Raw genomic sequence first — 15,200 nt, forward strand, 5'->3', positions numbered from 1 at the left:
TGAAAAATATATTTTTAAAGTAAACCTTTAATTAAAAAAAGTGCCCCTGGGGGGTACTAACCTCGGAAGGGGTAAGTCTCTGGATCCTAATGAGGCTACCACCGGCCTCTTCAGACCCGGGATCCAGCACTGGCAGCCCCTGAAAATATTGTCATCGGTGCGCGCAGTCACAGTAGCGGCTGCAGCACGCAAAAATATTTTCAATTCTTCGCTACTGCACAGGCGCAGTGCAAGCTTCCCCGCAGGCTCTGGTGGAAACAGCCGAGCCCGATAAAGTAAAAACCTACAGATAATAATTCTTCAGAAAAGATAAACTATAAATACCTTTTAGTGGAAGTAAAGAGAATCAGATACACTTTAACCGTTTACAGATGTAGCTGATTGAAATCTGCCCCCCTGATTGGACCTGTTATCCCTGCCAGGGCGTAGATTTGAATGATGACGCCGCGTGCTCCCACTGATTGTGCTGCTCTGCCGTTGTTGCAGCCCATTTGCCCTGCTGTCGCTATGACGGCAGAACTCTGTGAGCCGATTGCGTTGGCTCCTGACCCTGTGATCACTGCAAGACAATCACATTGGCTTACAGTGATCACAGGGTCAGGAGCCAATGAAATCGGCTCCTGACCGGCTTACGGAGCTCTGCTGTCATAGCGATGGCAGAGCGAGTGGGCTCCAGCGGTTGGAGAGTGGCGTGAACGGCGTGGAGTGACGAGTCCGAGCGGCATGACATCGAGGAGCCCGTTTTTGTGCTTAAAGTAAACCAGAGCTGTGGATATAAGAAGATTTGATACTCACCCGCCGCTTCCTCCAGCAGCATAAACACGTCTGTGTCCCACGCTGTCCTCCTGCGGTCTGCCGTTCAGACGCGATCAGCCCCGGTAACTTGCTCAGTCACGTCAGTCTGGATCTACAGTGCATGCGTGGTAGGTCAGTGCATGTGCAGAAGCCCCAGACTGGATCCGACTGAGCCACTTACCAGGGCTGATTGCGTCTGAACGGCAGACCGCGGGAGGACAGTGTGGGACACAGATGTGTTTAGGCAGCAGGAGGAAGCCGCTCTGGTTCACTGTAAGGGGCCAGAGACTTCTGGTACTTAAGTGGTTAAAGAACACCTGTAAGGAAGAAAACTGCCCCTGCAGGGTACTTACCTCGGGAGGGGGAAGCTTCTGGATCCTAATGGGGCTTCCCCCACCTGAGGTAAGTACCTCTCAGGGGCAGTTTTCTTCCTTACAGTTTGATCTTTAAACTGATTCTCTTTACTAAAAGGTATTTACATAGTTTATCTTCTCTGAAGAATTATTATCTGTATGTTTTTACTTTGTCTCTGTGATGCCCCTTTCCTCAGATATCCTCGCTTCCTGGTTTATTGATTCTCTCTCAGTGGGATGTCACGTTTTTATGGAGACAGATGTGCTGATTATAAATTTGCCTGAAACGGAAGGAATCTATGAATTATTCAGATCCATGTGAGTAAGTAAGATTTCCCATGATGCATTGCTTCTGTTCAGGAAGCAAATATGGAAATCATTCATTTAGGTCCCTGAAAGCCAGACATGCTTCCAGAGCTGCCGGCGTACAGCATGCCTACAACCGTATTATGTTACTGAGCCGTATTAATGTAACTTGCAGACATAATGGGCCATATCCGATTGCAGAGCTGACCGCGTCGTCGCCTTATCCAGTTGTTCTTTCCACCCAGCAGGGCGTAAAGAAACTCGCTTGGGTGATTTTATCTCCAACTGAGTTCTTTTCTCTTTTCCCCCCTATCCAATTGCAGGTTTCATGCTGCAGGGAAGTAATGCTTATTCTTCAAACATAAAGGCAAATGGGCTGATCAAATGCACTTTTTCTTCTGTGTTTTTTCCTAGGAGATCATTTTTTATCTTCTGTTTAAAATAACTTTTCAGAACTCTGCAACTGAAAAAAGTACCAAAAAGTAGGTGAAAAAGTACTGTCAAAATTATTCAAGAGTATGTTTTTGCCTGCTGGGGTCTTAACCACTTAACAACCAGCCAACGCCGATAAGCGTCGGCAGGTCGCAGTGGTGTTTCCATTCGAGCGGCCGTTCTGTGTCAGTTCATGGAGGGAGTCTCAGTGAACAGCCTGCGAGCCTCCGATCGCGGCTCACAGGCGAAATGTAAACACCCGGGGAAGAAATCCCCAGGGTTTACGTTGCACGGCGCTGCTGTCACAGCAGCGCCGTAAAGGAGATCGGCGATCTCCGGCCTCTGACTGGCCGGGGATCGCCGGCATCTGATAGGCTGAAACCTATCAGAGGCGGTACAGGATGGATCGCCGCCCTGTGCTGCCCAGAGAGAGGAGGGGAGGGAAGGAGAGGGCAGAATAGCGCTGCAGAGGGGGGCTTTGAGGAACCCCCCCCCCCCCTGCTACACACAAACAGGCAGTGGCAATCAGACCCCCCCAGCAGGACATCCCCCTAGTGGGGAAAAAAAGGGGGGAAGTCTGATCGCCCTGCCTGCCACACAATCTGTGCTGTTGGCTGAAGAGCCCACGCAGCACAGATCATTCAAAATGCATGCAGTCCTTATGTGGTTAAAGAGGAACTTTAGGGAAAAGGGGAAAAAATAAATCAATATATTGCAAAGTGAGAAGCTAAAAATTAGAAGAGTGATCAAGAAATGTTTGATATTCGCCATGTAATTTGTAACCTGTTGTTTGATCCACAGTCAGCCTGCAGGCGATCATCTTTACTACTAGCAGGCATGAAAAAAAACAGACAGCACCAACTGCCATATCTATAACTACACCCCCTAACAATGCGATAGGATAAAAGGTTTTTTTTTTCTATAGATATACAAATGCACAAAGAGAGATACTGGTTGCTTGGCAGTTGGAAACAGCTGTTATTTCCCACACTGCAACTAGGCTCCCACAGTGTGATGTCAGGACCCAGGTCCTGACATCACACTGTGGGAGGGGTTTCACCACAATATCAGCCATACAGACGTCTCTGATGATCTATTTGTGAAAAGGTAAAGATTTCTCATTGGAAAGGGGGTATCAGCTACTGACTGGGATGAAGTTCAGTCCTTGGTTACAGTTCCTCTTTTAACGGAACCTTAACTGAAAAGATGTACAAGAGTTTCACTTACCTGGGGCTTCAACCAGTCCCCTGCAGCCATCCTGTGCCTGCGGCGTGCCAAACCGATCCTCCATTCTCCCTCCGCAGCTCAGTATCGTTTCTGCCAACTGATCAGTCGGAGTTCCACTCATCCTCGTACGCGTTCACGGCGGCGAACGCATCCTGCGCAGACACAGTAGTAGAGAACCTCTTACTGTGCCTGCGCAGAATGCATTTGCCGACGTGAACTCATACGAGGATGCACGCGGCCAGGGCAGCGCAGGTGCAGTGGACCACAAAACTGAGCCACGGCGGGGGAATGGAGGATCGGTTTGGCACACTGTGGGCACAGGACGGCTGCGGAGGGGCTGGTTGAAGCCCCAGGTAAGTGAAACTCTTGTACGTCTTTTCAGTTAAGGTTTCCTTTAAAAGGCATTTTATTGATAAGACTAGTAGACCCAGCCCGTTTAAAAACGGGCTCTAGGTCTACGGCCGCCGCCGCCAGTGCGCATGTGCCTGGCGCGCCCGACGCACCCGCCAACCTTGCTCACCCGCACCCGCCCAACTCGCTCGCCCGTCCAACTCGCCCTTTTTCTTCTACATTTTGTCCTAGGTTGTAATTTTACATTATATATATATATATATATATATATATATATATATATATATATACACACATATATATATATATATATATATATATATATATATATATATATATATATATATATACAGTGGCTTGCAAAAGTATTCTGCCCCCTTGAAGTTTTCCACATTTTGTCACACTACTGCCACAAACATGAATCAATTTTATTGGAATTACACATGAAAGACCAACACAAAGTGGTGTACATGTGAGAAGTGGAACGGCAATCATACATGATTCCAAACATTTTTTACAAATAAATAACTGCAAAGTGGGGTGTGCGTAATTATTCGGCCCCCTGAGTCAATACTTTGTAGAACCACCTTTTGCTGCAATTACAGCTGCCAGTCTTTGTAGGGTATAACTCTACCAGCTTTGCACATCTAGAGACTGAAATCCTTGCCCATTCTTCTTTGCAAAACCACTCCAGCTCAGTCAGATTAGATGGACAGCGTTTGTGAACAGCAGTTTTCAGATCTTGCCACAGATTTTCGATTGGATTTAGATCTGGACATTGACTGGGCCATTCTAAACACATGGATATGTTTTGTTTTAAACCATTCCATTGATGCCCTGGCTTTATGTTAAGGGTCGTTGTCCTGCTGAAAGGTGAACCTCTGCCCCAGTCTCAAGTCTTTTGCAGACTCCAAGAGGTTTTCTTCCAAGACTGCCCTGTATTTGGCTCCATCCATCTTCCCATCAACTCTGACCAGCTTCCCTTTGCCTGCTGAAGAGAAGCACCCCCAGAGTATGATACTGCCACCACCATATTTGACAGTGGGGATGGTGTGTTCAGAGTGATGTGCAGTGTTAGTTTTCTGCCACACATAGCATTTTGCCTTTTGGCCAAAAAGTTCCGTTTTGGTCTCATCTGACCAGAGCACCTTCTTCCACGTTTGCTGTGTCCCCCAAATGGCTTGTGGCAAACTGCAAACGGGACTTCTTATGCTTTTCTGTTAACAATGGCTTTCTTCTTGCCACTCTTCCATAAAGGCCAGTTTTGTGCAGTGCATGACTAATAGTTGTCCTATGGACAGATTCCCCCACCTGAGCTGTAGATCTCTGCAGCTCGTCCAGAGTCACCATAGGCCTCTTGACTGCATTTATGATCAGCGCTCTCCTTGCTTGGCCTTTGAGTTTAGATGGACGGCCTTGTCTTGGTAGGTTTACAGTTGTGCCATACTCCTTCCATTTCTGAATGATCGCTTGAACAGTGCTCCGTGGAATGTTCAAGGCTTTGGAAATCCCTTGCTTTACATTTCTCAATAACTTTATCCCTGACCTGTCTGGTGTGTTCTTTGGACTTCATGAAGTTGTTGCTCCCAATATTCTCTTACACAATCTCTGAGGTCGTCACAGAACAACTGTATTTGTACTGACAATAGATTACACACAGGTACACTCTATTTAGCTATTAGAACTCATCAGGCAATGTCTATGGGCAACTGACTGCACTCAGACCAAAGATGGCTGAATAATTACGCACACACCACTTTGCACTTATTGATTTGTAAAAAAAATTTGGAATCATGTATGATTTTCGTTCCACTTCTCATGTGTACACCACTTTGTGTTGGTCTTTCATGTGGAATTCCAATAAAATTGATTCATGTTTGTGGCAGTAATGTGACAAAATGTGGAAAACTTCAAGGGGGCTGAATACTTTTGCAAGCCACTGTGTGTGTGTGTGTGTGTGTGTGTGTGTGTGTGTGTGTGTGTGTGTGTGTGTGTGTGTGTGTAATATATATATATATATATATATATATATATATATATATATATATATATATACATAATTTTGACAGTACTTTTTAACCTATTTTTTGCAAAAGTTTGAAATCTATGCCCTGTTTTCATGTTGCTGTGGCAGGCAAGGCGTAGATTTCAATTCACCAATGCCATTCGTTCTCGCCGCTCTCATCACTCCCGCCGTTCTCGCCGCTATTTTGCTGCTGCAGCTCACTCGCTCTGCCGTCTCTATAACTGCAGAGCCCTGTGAGCGGGTCAGGAGCCAAATTCATCAGCTTCTCACCCTGTCTATCAATGTAAGCACCTCCCATTGGCTTAGATTGATAGACACGGTTAGGAGTCAGTGAAATCGGCTTCTGACAGGCTCACAGGAACTCTGCCATCATAGAGTGGGTGGCCTGTGGTTCCCGATGTGTGGGGTGGACGGCGGTTACAGCAGATATGTGCGATTCATCGGTATTCCACCGTTTCTGATACCAGCAGTCTTTGGTCCTTAAAGGGACCCCGAGCACTCGTTAAAAATGAAATAGTGACTTACCTGGGGCGTCCTTCAGCCCACCGTAGAACGCAAGGTCCCCCGGCGTCGTCCTGGCTCCTTTCCCGGTCCCGGCTGGCAGCTTCATTATGGGACTACTTCGTCCTGAAGTTGTCAGGCCTGCTTCTCGCTTTGCCGATATGCGTAATTACGCCGGCAGACTACGCGTCATCACGCCGGCCTGAGAGTCCTGCGCATGCGCGGTTCAGTATTAGAGAATAACGCATGCGCAGGACTCTCACCCTGGTCGGCGTGATGACTAGTAGCCGGTGTAATTACCCATATCACCAAAGCGAGAAGCAGGCCTGTTGACTTCAGGCCGAAGCAGTCCCATAATGGAGCCACCAGTGGGACCGGGAGAGGAGCCAGGAGGACACAGGGAGACCTCGCAACCTAGGGTGGGCTGGAGGATGCCACAGGTAAGTCACTATTTCATTTTAACAAGTGCTCAGGATCCCTTTAAGGGGGTAGAGACCACTGGTACTTACAGTGGTTCGTTAAACAGGAAACAATGAAATTATCTCCTAGGAGAAAACATAGGAGAAAAAATGAATTACCGGTAAGGGTTAAGTATCAAGGGCTGTAAATGACACTTTCTCTGCATTTAGACTGTAGTATAAGGGTGCATAAACACATCCAGTTTTGATTGGCCAATTTTACTATCTTCCATGTAGCATGAGGATTTACGCAATATGTTTATAGTATTCAAAATTTGTTAGCCCTCATACTACCTAGAGGTAGTAAAATTGACCAATCAAAAATGGATGTGTGTACACACCATAAAGCTAGGCACACAAACGCAGTTTCTGTTGCCTGGCAGGGATCGGGCCTCAATCACTCAGGTGACAGTTTGTGGCTGATGCTGTACAGACATGTCCCTAGCTTCTAGGCTAGTGATGTGTTCTGTTACTATGGAGAGGGGCGGAGGAACGAGAAGCATCGCACGATGGAGGGGGAGGAATAAGGAGGAGGAACAATAGTGCCAGGCAGCGTTTGGCCAAGATGATCCGGCATCCTGGATCTCTCGTGGACCCCCTCAGGGAGGAGCAGGGTCCGCATTACAGGCACCAGATTCTCAACAGAGGCAGTCTTTAGTGGTTGCCTTGGCTGAGTTTAATCCTATGTGTGTACGCACCTTTACTTTCACTGACAACTAATTAGTGGTTGTAAAACTCTGTGGGGCTCAGAAAACACATCTGAGTGCAGGGAATAGATAACAAGTTCAAGTGTTCAAGATTTGTCTGTATGGGAGACATGCGTCACATGACACGCCAGCGTATTACACGCCGGCTGCTGGCGTGTGGTACGCTGGTGTGTCATGTGACCCATGTCACGTGATGGCCTGTTACTGAAGTGCTATGTAGGTCAGTTAACCCCCGCTAATCGCCCGCTTACGACTCTGCAGGGAGGGAGGGGGAGAGAGGAGGAGGCCAGGCATGCTAGGAATGCGACCTGCGGTCCGCAGAATGCAAAGTTTGCCCAGGCCTGAATTAGTGTAATTTGAGCTCCCAGCTGTCTGCCAAGTTGAGAGCTAATACGTAAACACAGGAGTTTAACCTTTTCTGTGCTCCCAGCAAACCAGGAAGTAACTAAAAAGCAGCGACTCCGAAGGAGCTCTATGAGCTGTAATAAGGACATGTTTTTTTCTGTTAGGCTACTTTCCCACCAGGACATTGCGTTTTAGGGGACGTTATGGTCGCATAACGTGCCCCTAACGCACCGCCTGGTGGTGTTGGATGTGGATGTCAGAGCGAGCCGCGTTGTGCAGCTCACTCTGGCGTCCGTGATGCGTACTCTTGGACACATGCGGCATCACGTGGTCCCGCCAGCCAATCGCCGCACAGAGCGGCCGCTCCAGGAAGTAAACACTGCACACGTCACAAAGTGCAGTGAATATTAATTAGCTATGTGCCTGGCTGCTCTCCCCTCCTCCCCAACATTACTGAGCATGTGCAAGCAGTCTAACGCGGCTTAGCCGCGTATAAAGTACTGCATGCAGTACAATGTCTTGACGTCTTGCGTTACAATGTAACGGAACGTGGGCACTGTGAACAGTGCTAAATAAGACTATGGGATTCCAGGAAACTCTTATTTAGGATTAAGAGAAGAATTACAACTGCTTAGCTCATCATTTTATTTTCACTTCAGGTTTGCTGTAACAATGTTCCATCAGACATCAGCTGGCGAGAGATGAGATTTTACCTGATCGCTTTGCGTTCCTTGTAAACCGCTAATGACTTGTAGTTCACGCTTGTTGTGTAAGTCTCAAAAGAGCTGTTTATTTCTTTATTTTCTGACTATTCTCGTTTTGTTTTTGTTTGCCTCCAGATGGATACACAGAACCATCTGGCTCCGATAAACAGAGTAAATTCCGGATATCTGAAGATGAACTTATCAGCGCCATGAAAGCTAAAGACGGCACGAAAGGCTTCTGCTACGAAACTGCCGAAGAACAGAAAGCTCAAAGCGTCTATTCGGGAAAACGGGATAATAAGAGCGTGTCTGGGCGACCAGCTGTCCCTTCTTCAGGAGATAACGAAGCTTCAAGCACGGAATCTGGAGACTCGGAAATAGAACTTGTTTCTGAAGACCAACTGGCAGGAGAAGAGGCAATGCAATCTGCTTACATGACGTTTAGTGGGCCGCCGCCGTCACCTGCTTCCCCGTCCATACAGTATAGTATACTGAGGGAGGAGCGCGAGGCCGAACTGGACAGTGAGCTCATTATCGAGTCCTGCGATGGCTCCTCAGCCTCTGAGGAAAGCCCCAAGAGAGACCAAGACTCCCCCATGATGAGACCCATGATGGACATTATCGAAGAAGAGAATGGCTCGAGAACGCAAAGCTTCGATGGCTCAGACTTCGACTCTTGTAACTCTACAGAGAGGAAGCTCAACATGGAGAACCTTGCGGAGTCGGCTGCCTACATCAAGAGCTGCTATTCGGCTGAAGGAAGAGCAGATCTTCTGATGATCAAGAGAGATGAAACGCTACACCACAGGAGAGCAGCGGAAGCACCTATCAGTACGAGCAGGATCTTCGGGAAGCCAGTGGTGGCAGAGAGGGCACCATCCACAGCACTGCTGAGCAAGAAGAAAGGTAATCCCCATTACACAAATATGCTGTATAGTATGTAAACTGTACCTCCAGTCAAACAAATTGGACTAAATTTCTTAAAGGGAACCTGAATTGAGAGGGATACAGAAGCTGCCTAACGCCAATTTGCAGCCGCGGAGTGGCTCTCCTTGGGCTGCCTGGAGGCGGGGATTAGCAGAGAATGCATGCGCATTCTCTCTGCCGAGATACAGAGCGGGGATCCATGATCAGCCTGCCAGCCTTGATTTGAGCTGGCAAGCTGTTAAAAAACAACAACTGCTATTCACATTTGTACAGCACTACGATCTAGCGCAGCACTGTACAGGGGACCCGTCCTCCTTGCCTCCACCTATCCAGTGATGGGATCTGCTTGACAAGGGCTTTGTCAGGTGGTGCACGTGGAATGAGCACAGCTGCGCTGCCGATCTGGCTCAACTTTTTCCGTGCTACTGAGCAAGGAGTCCTGCACTTCTGCAGTGCGACCACACTTGTTCACAGACTGCAGCTTGTCAGTGAACTTCCAGAGGGTCCATTGATGGTCTCAAGAAGATCCAGAGGCTTCCCTCTTCATTTTTGTTCTCCTGTGGTCCTCACGGGTTTGCATTAAAGGGACACTGTAGGGGGGTCGGGGGGAAATGAGTTGAACTTACCCGGGGCTTCTAATGGTCCCCCGCAGACGTCCTGTGCCTGCGCAGCAACTCACCGATGCTCCGGCCCCGCCTTCGGTTCACTTCTGGAATGTCAGACTTTAAAGTCTGAAAACCACTGCACCTGCATTGCCGTGTCCTCGCTCGCGCTGATGTCACCAGGAGCATACTGCGCAGGCCCAGTATGGTCTGTGTCTGCGCAGTATGCTCCTGGTGACATCAGTGGGATTGAGGACACGGCAACGCAGGCGCAGTGGTTTTCAGACTTTAAAGTCTGAAATTCCAGAAGTGAACCGGAGGCGGGGACGGAGCATTGGTGAGTGGCTGCACGGGCACAGGATGTCTACGGGGGACCGTTAGAAGCCTTAGGTAAGTTCAACTCATTTTCCCCCGACCCCCCCTACAGTATCCCTTTAAGTCCATAATATTTTAGCGCTAAAAGATTTGGGCACGGGTATCTTTTCAATGTTAAATATCGGTTTTGTAATTTTTCGCTCAACTTTGCACGTTTGGGCGCCGTTGCAAAAAATCGGAATTTTATCTACAACGATATACTACGATTGATAAATAGAGGTTTGTGAAACTAAATCTAGACTTTCATTGTCTGATATTGTGTATGTTTATTACGATATTTCACTAAGATATCGATATATGTGGATTATATCGATATATGTGACATTATCATAAAAAAAATGTGTAGTGATGTAATTACGATAAAAGGTCATTATATGTAATGATTTATTTACGATAATATGTATTACATTATTATCCTTTATATGTGTAAAAGGGTGTTTATGCAGGGGCAGTGGTTAGGGTTAGGCACCACCAGGGGGGTGGTTAGGGTTAGGTACCACCAAGGGGGTGGTTAGGGCTAGGCACCACCAGGGGGGGTCTAGGGGTTAGGGATAAGGGGGATAAAACGGGCATGACCTGGACTGCTACTCCCCCTCCCCAATATAGTGACTTATTAGGGGGCATGGTCTACACTGCTGCTGAACCATCCTGTGTGGACTTTATCAAAGGGGGGGGGGGGGGCATAGCCTGGACTGCTACTCACCCTTCCTTGCACAAAGGCCTATGGGAAGTAGGTGTGTCCTAGACTGCCACTCACCAGTACAATCCTCACCTTATGAGACTGGGAGGAGTCTCGTCTGTCTATGGTGGGTCAGACAGAAGAGGAGACACTGACAGCCATCATGATTGCCAACCACAGATGAACACAAAGCTGCTATATCAGTGCTGATTTTTTTAAACTAATCACTGCAAGTAATGTGAAATACCAAGGGGTGGGGTAAGGATGGGAACTGAAATATATTCCAGGAATTCTACTTTAATTAACTAATAAATCTTTATGGGTCCATCCTTTGCTGACCTTAAGAAGTAAAGTGTATAATATTGCTGCTGTTGAACCATTTCCCGTGTCAAAGTCATTAATATCGTTTACTGCAGTGTGCATACATCTTCATAGCGCTGTGTGATACACAAATACTTCTTTATGTGCAGATTGGGTTAGGAGAGTGTTTTGTCTTACTTAATCGTTTAGTTGACTTTTCTCATACTGTTTGCTTATATCAGGTTTTATTGAGAGTGACTTATTAGGGGGCATGGTCTACAGTACTGCTGACCCATCCTGTGTGGAGTTTATGAAAGAGGGGCAGAGCCTGGACTGCTACTCACCCTTCCCTGCACTATGGGAAGTAGGTGTGTCCTAGACTGCCACTCACGAGTACATTCCTCACCTTATGAGACTGGGAGGAGTCTCGTCTGTCTGTGGTGGGTCAGACTGAAGAGGAGACACTGGCAGCCATTATGCTTTCCAGCCACAGATAATAAACCTAACGCTGCTATATCACTGCAAGTAATGTGAAGTACCAAGGGGTGGGGTAAGGATGGGAACTGAAATATATTCCTGGAATTCTACTTTAATTAACTAATAAATCGTTATGGGTCCATCTTATACTGACCGTTAGAGTTAAAGCGTATAATATTGCCGCTGTTGAGCCGTCGCCTGTGTCTAAGTCATTAATATCAGTTACTGCAGTGCGCATACCCCTTCATAGCGCTGTATGATACTCACATATTTCATTTGTGCAGATTGGGTTAGGGAAGTGTTTTGCTTCACTTGAAGAGGAACTGCAGGGAAAAGAACATAATGAACAAAATGTGCTTAATTTTTACAATAATTACTTATAAACTAGTTGACCTAAGCTCGTTTAAAAATAGGCTCTAGGTCTGTCACACCGCCGCATGTCAGTGCGCACGCACCCGTCCAGCCGCACACACGGCCGCCCCGCTCCCTGGCCCCGTCCTTCTGTCCCAACGGCTGTCCGTGCTGCATATGTGCAGCGGTTTTATTATATAGGATTATTTAGTCAGTGTTTCCCGTTGTAAAATCTTTCCTCTCCCTGATTTACATTCTGACATTTATCACATGGCAACATCTTTACTGCTGGCAGGTGATGTCTGTGGAAGGAGATGCTGCTTTTTTTGGCAGTTGGAAACAGCTGTTATTTCCCACAATGCAACAAAGCTCCCACAGGTGCTGACATCACACTGTGGGAGGGGTTTCACCACAATATCAGCCTTTCAGAGCCTCCTGATCATCCGTTTGAGAAAAGGTAAAAAAATTCTCATGGGAAAGGGGGTATGAGCTACTGATTGGAATGAAGTTCAATCCTTGGTTACATCAGGCGACTTGGCGGCTGATCGACCATCCGATTTGATCATGGTAATCGGATGAAAGTCGATGCCGCCAAGTGCATGCCCGACCGACAGTGCGACCAATTTCGGGCCCAGATTGGTTGCATTAATCAGTTGGACATGCTGCAAGATATAGGGCCAACATGCATGATCTGGTGCACAGTGGTAACAGCGAGAAACCGACGAACGCTACGAAACCCCCCACGCTGTCCCCCCTGTTTACTAGGCAATCTCATGGGGTGCGTGTATGGACGGCGGAGGAAGCCCGAAACAGCGGACAGGAAATGTATAGGGAGCACCAGGGGACACATTTACCATTAGGGGGAAAACGGCGGGCCGGTGAGGCGGTGGATGTGGCGCCACAAGGCCGATTCCAGAACAATTTCAGCATGAAACTGGTCAGGAATATTTCCGCGGTGTGTGGGCAGCTGATAGACCTCACTCTAATCAGATTCGATTAGAGAGAGATTTGTCTCTCTGCCCATTATCGCTAGATGTATGGCTATCTTAACTCTTTTAGTTGTTGTTTGTCATACTGTTTGTTTACATCTGGTTCCATTGTTAGTGGAAGAGACTTGAAGTGAATAGAGAATGTTTGGAAGTCGATACCAGCAGCTGAAGCGTGCAGAGCGGAATGGTCGCCGCCGTAGAGCTGTGATCGATACTGTGCTAAGTTTAGCTGGCCTTGTTGTGTTTATGCTGTAGAGGATGAGCGACGTGAGATAATGTCTTGCAGATGAAGCCATACAGTAACTGGATCTTTCATGCAGCGGATGCACAGCGCTGTTTATCATTTTCTAACAGCTCACAGCTACAGGCGCATTTCTCAGCTGCCATCCTGACCCCATCACATCGCATAAACACCACAAGAGAAGGACCTGCAGCAAGACGTACACAATAAAGAACTCATTAGTAACAGACACCGCTGTCCTCTGTCTCCTGTGACATGATCATTTCTAAAGTCCCCTCCGGGCACAAGTGTTTTCCTAGATCTGTGTAGACACTCAGATTCTGTCTGTGTAGAAGCACCTTGATTAGCTGGTGATGAAGACGAGAAAAGAGTCACTTTTAACTAGTTACTCACTGAGGGGTTTTTCCCCTTATAGACCAGAGCAATTTTCACAGTTCAGCGCTTCTCCCTTTCATTTGCCAACAACTTTATCACTACTTATTACAACAAAATGATTTATATCTTGTTTTTCTGCCACCAATTAGGCTTTCTTTGGGTGGTTCATTTTGATAAGAATTATTTTATTCTAACTGAATTTTAATGGGAATAATAACAAAAAATGGAAAAAAATTAATTATTAGTTTTCAGCCATTATAATTTTACAATAAAATGTGCTACTGTGGATAAAAGCCACACATTTAATTTCCCCATCTGTCCAGGTTATTACAACGTTTAAATTATGTCCCTATCACAGTGTATGGTGACAATATTTTTCCATCTGTCACTAATTACAAGCCCTTAAATAACAGTAATTTACCCTCATTACATACATATTAAAAAAAGTTGAGTCCCTAAGGTAACTGTATTTTTTTTTGTATTTTCTTGCTGTACTTTTATATACAAATGGGTTTTTTTTGGTAACTATGGGATTGTGGGGGAGGTAAGGGGTTAATTTTAATGGTGGATTTTTGTATTTTTATTGAATTTAATGTATTAAGGTGTCATTTATTATTTGGCAACTAGATGTCCCCCCCCCCCCCCCAGTTTATTCCTCCTGTGTACACAGAGGAAGTGATGCATGTATGTTTTACTTTCTTTTGTCAATGCCCACCGGCGTCTACATTGATGCAGGTGATTATTGATCAGAGGCACTTAGATTGGTGAATGGGAACTGTGTTCCTATTCACTAATTAGCGTAGTAACGGGCGGCGACAAGAACATGCACGCGGGAATGCGCAGTGGCACGTGCAGCAGGTGATCATGGCAGGAGATTAATTTCTACGTACCCGGGACTTCAGATGAAGTCTGTCAGGACGTAGATATACGGCACGTGGTGCAATATCTAGTTAAAGAATCACTCTCCCCCTAAAAATTTGAGTACACATACTTACAAGAAGTACATTTTTCTCAGAGTAAAATAAAATGCAGTATAAATCACTTTTTTCCTATGTCACTGCCACTTACACTAGGCAGTAAAAATCTGAAAGGAATCTATACAAAGATGTTGGCTAGCCCGTCTACTCATTGAGGCACCATTCACATCTAAAAGCACAAAACGCTAGTGCTGTTTTGCGCAAGTGATTTTATCACAGTTAGCGTGGTAAAAATCACTGGACACTTCCGCAATTCAGAGCAACCACGGTCAGCGCTTTATTAAGCACTGTACCGCGATCGCTTCAGAATCGCAGAAAAAAATCTGCACGTAACTTATTTTGCAATTATTGCGAATCACAAAACGCCCGCGATCGGTGCCAATCGCGGCAGTGAAAACACTGCCATAGGGTAAAATAGCACTAGCACTTTAAAAAGCGCTTTAGCGATTAGTGGAAATCACCCGCTAATCACTAAAGTGTGAATGGGCCCTTAGACACTATTTTGGCAGTTGGACTGAGCAACTGCTATACAGTTAGGGCTTGTTTCCACTAGAGGCGATTCACAGTAAAAAAAACCGCGTCATGCATGAGCTCTTGTATCACAGCAACAGCACAACTTCGTTAGCAAAAGGCAGCCAGCATCCTCTAATCTCTTCAGGCTAATAAAATCAGTGAAGCATTATAACTGCATTATTGCTTAAA

At 46.4% G+C, this 15,200-nt stretch overlaps 1 protein-coding gene across 1 annotated transcript in view; it reads left to right on the forward strand.

The window, feature by feature from the left end:
• The window catches only part of RTN1 (reticulon 1), a 283,915-nt gene that overhangs the window by 133,415 nt on the left and 135,300 nt on the right, over nt 1-15,200 (forward strand). The window contains exon 3 of the mRNA XM_068254434.1: nt 8,341-9,111. Within this exon, the coding sequence (XP_068110535.1) occupies nt 8,341-9,111 (771 nt within the window). The remainder of the gene's footprint in view (nt 1-8,340; nt 9,112-15,200) is intronic.

Source organism: Hyperolius riggenbachi, chromosome 9, assembly GCF_040937935.1.
Source record: "Hyperolius riggenbachi isolate aHypRig1 chromosome 9, aHypRig1.pri, whole genome shotgun sequence".
NCBI lineage: Eukaryota > Metazoa > Chordata > Amphibia > Anura > Hyperoliidae > Hyperolius > Hyperolius riggenbachi.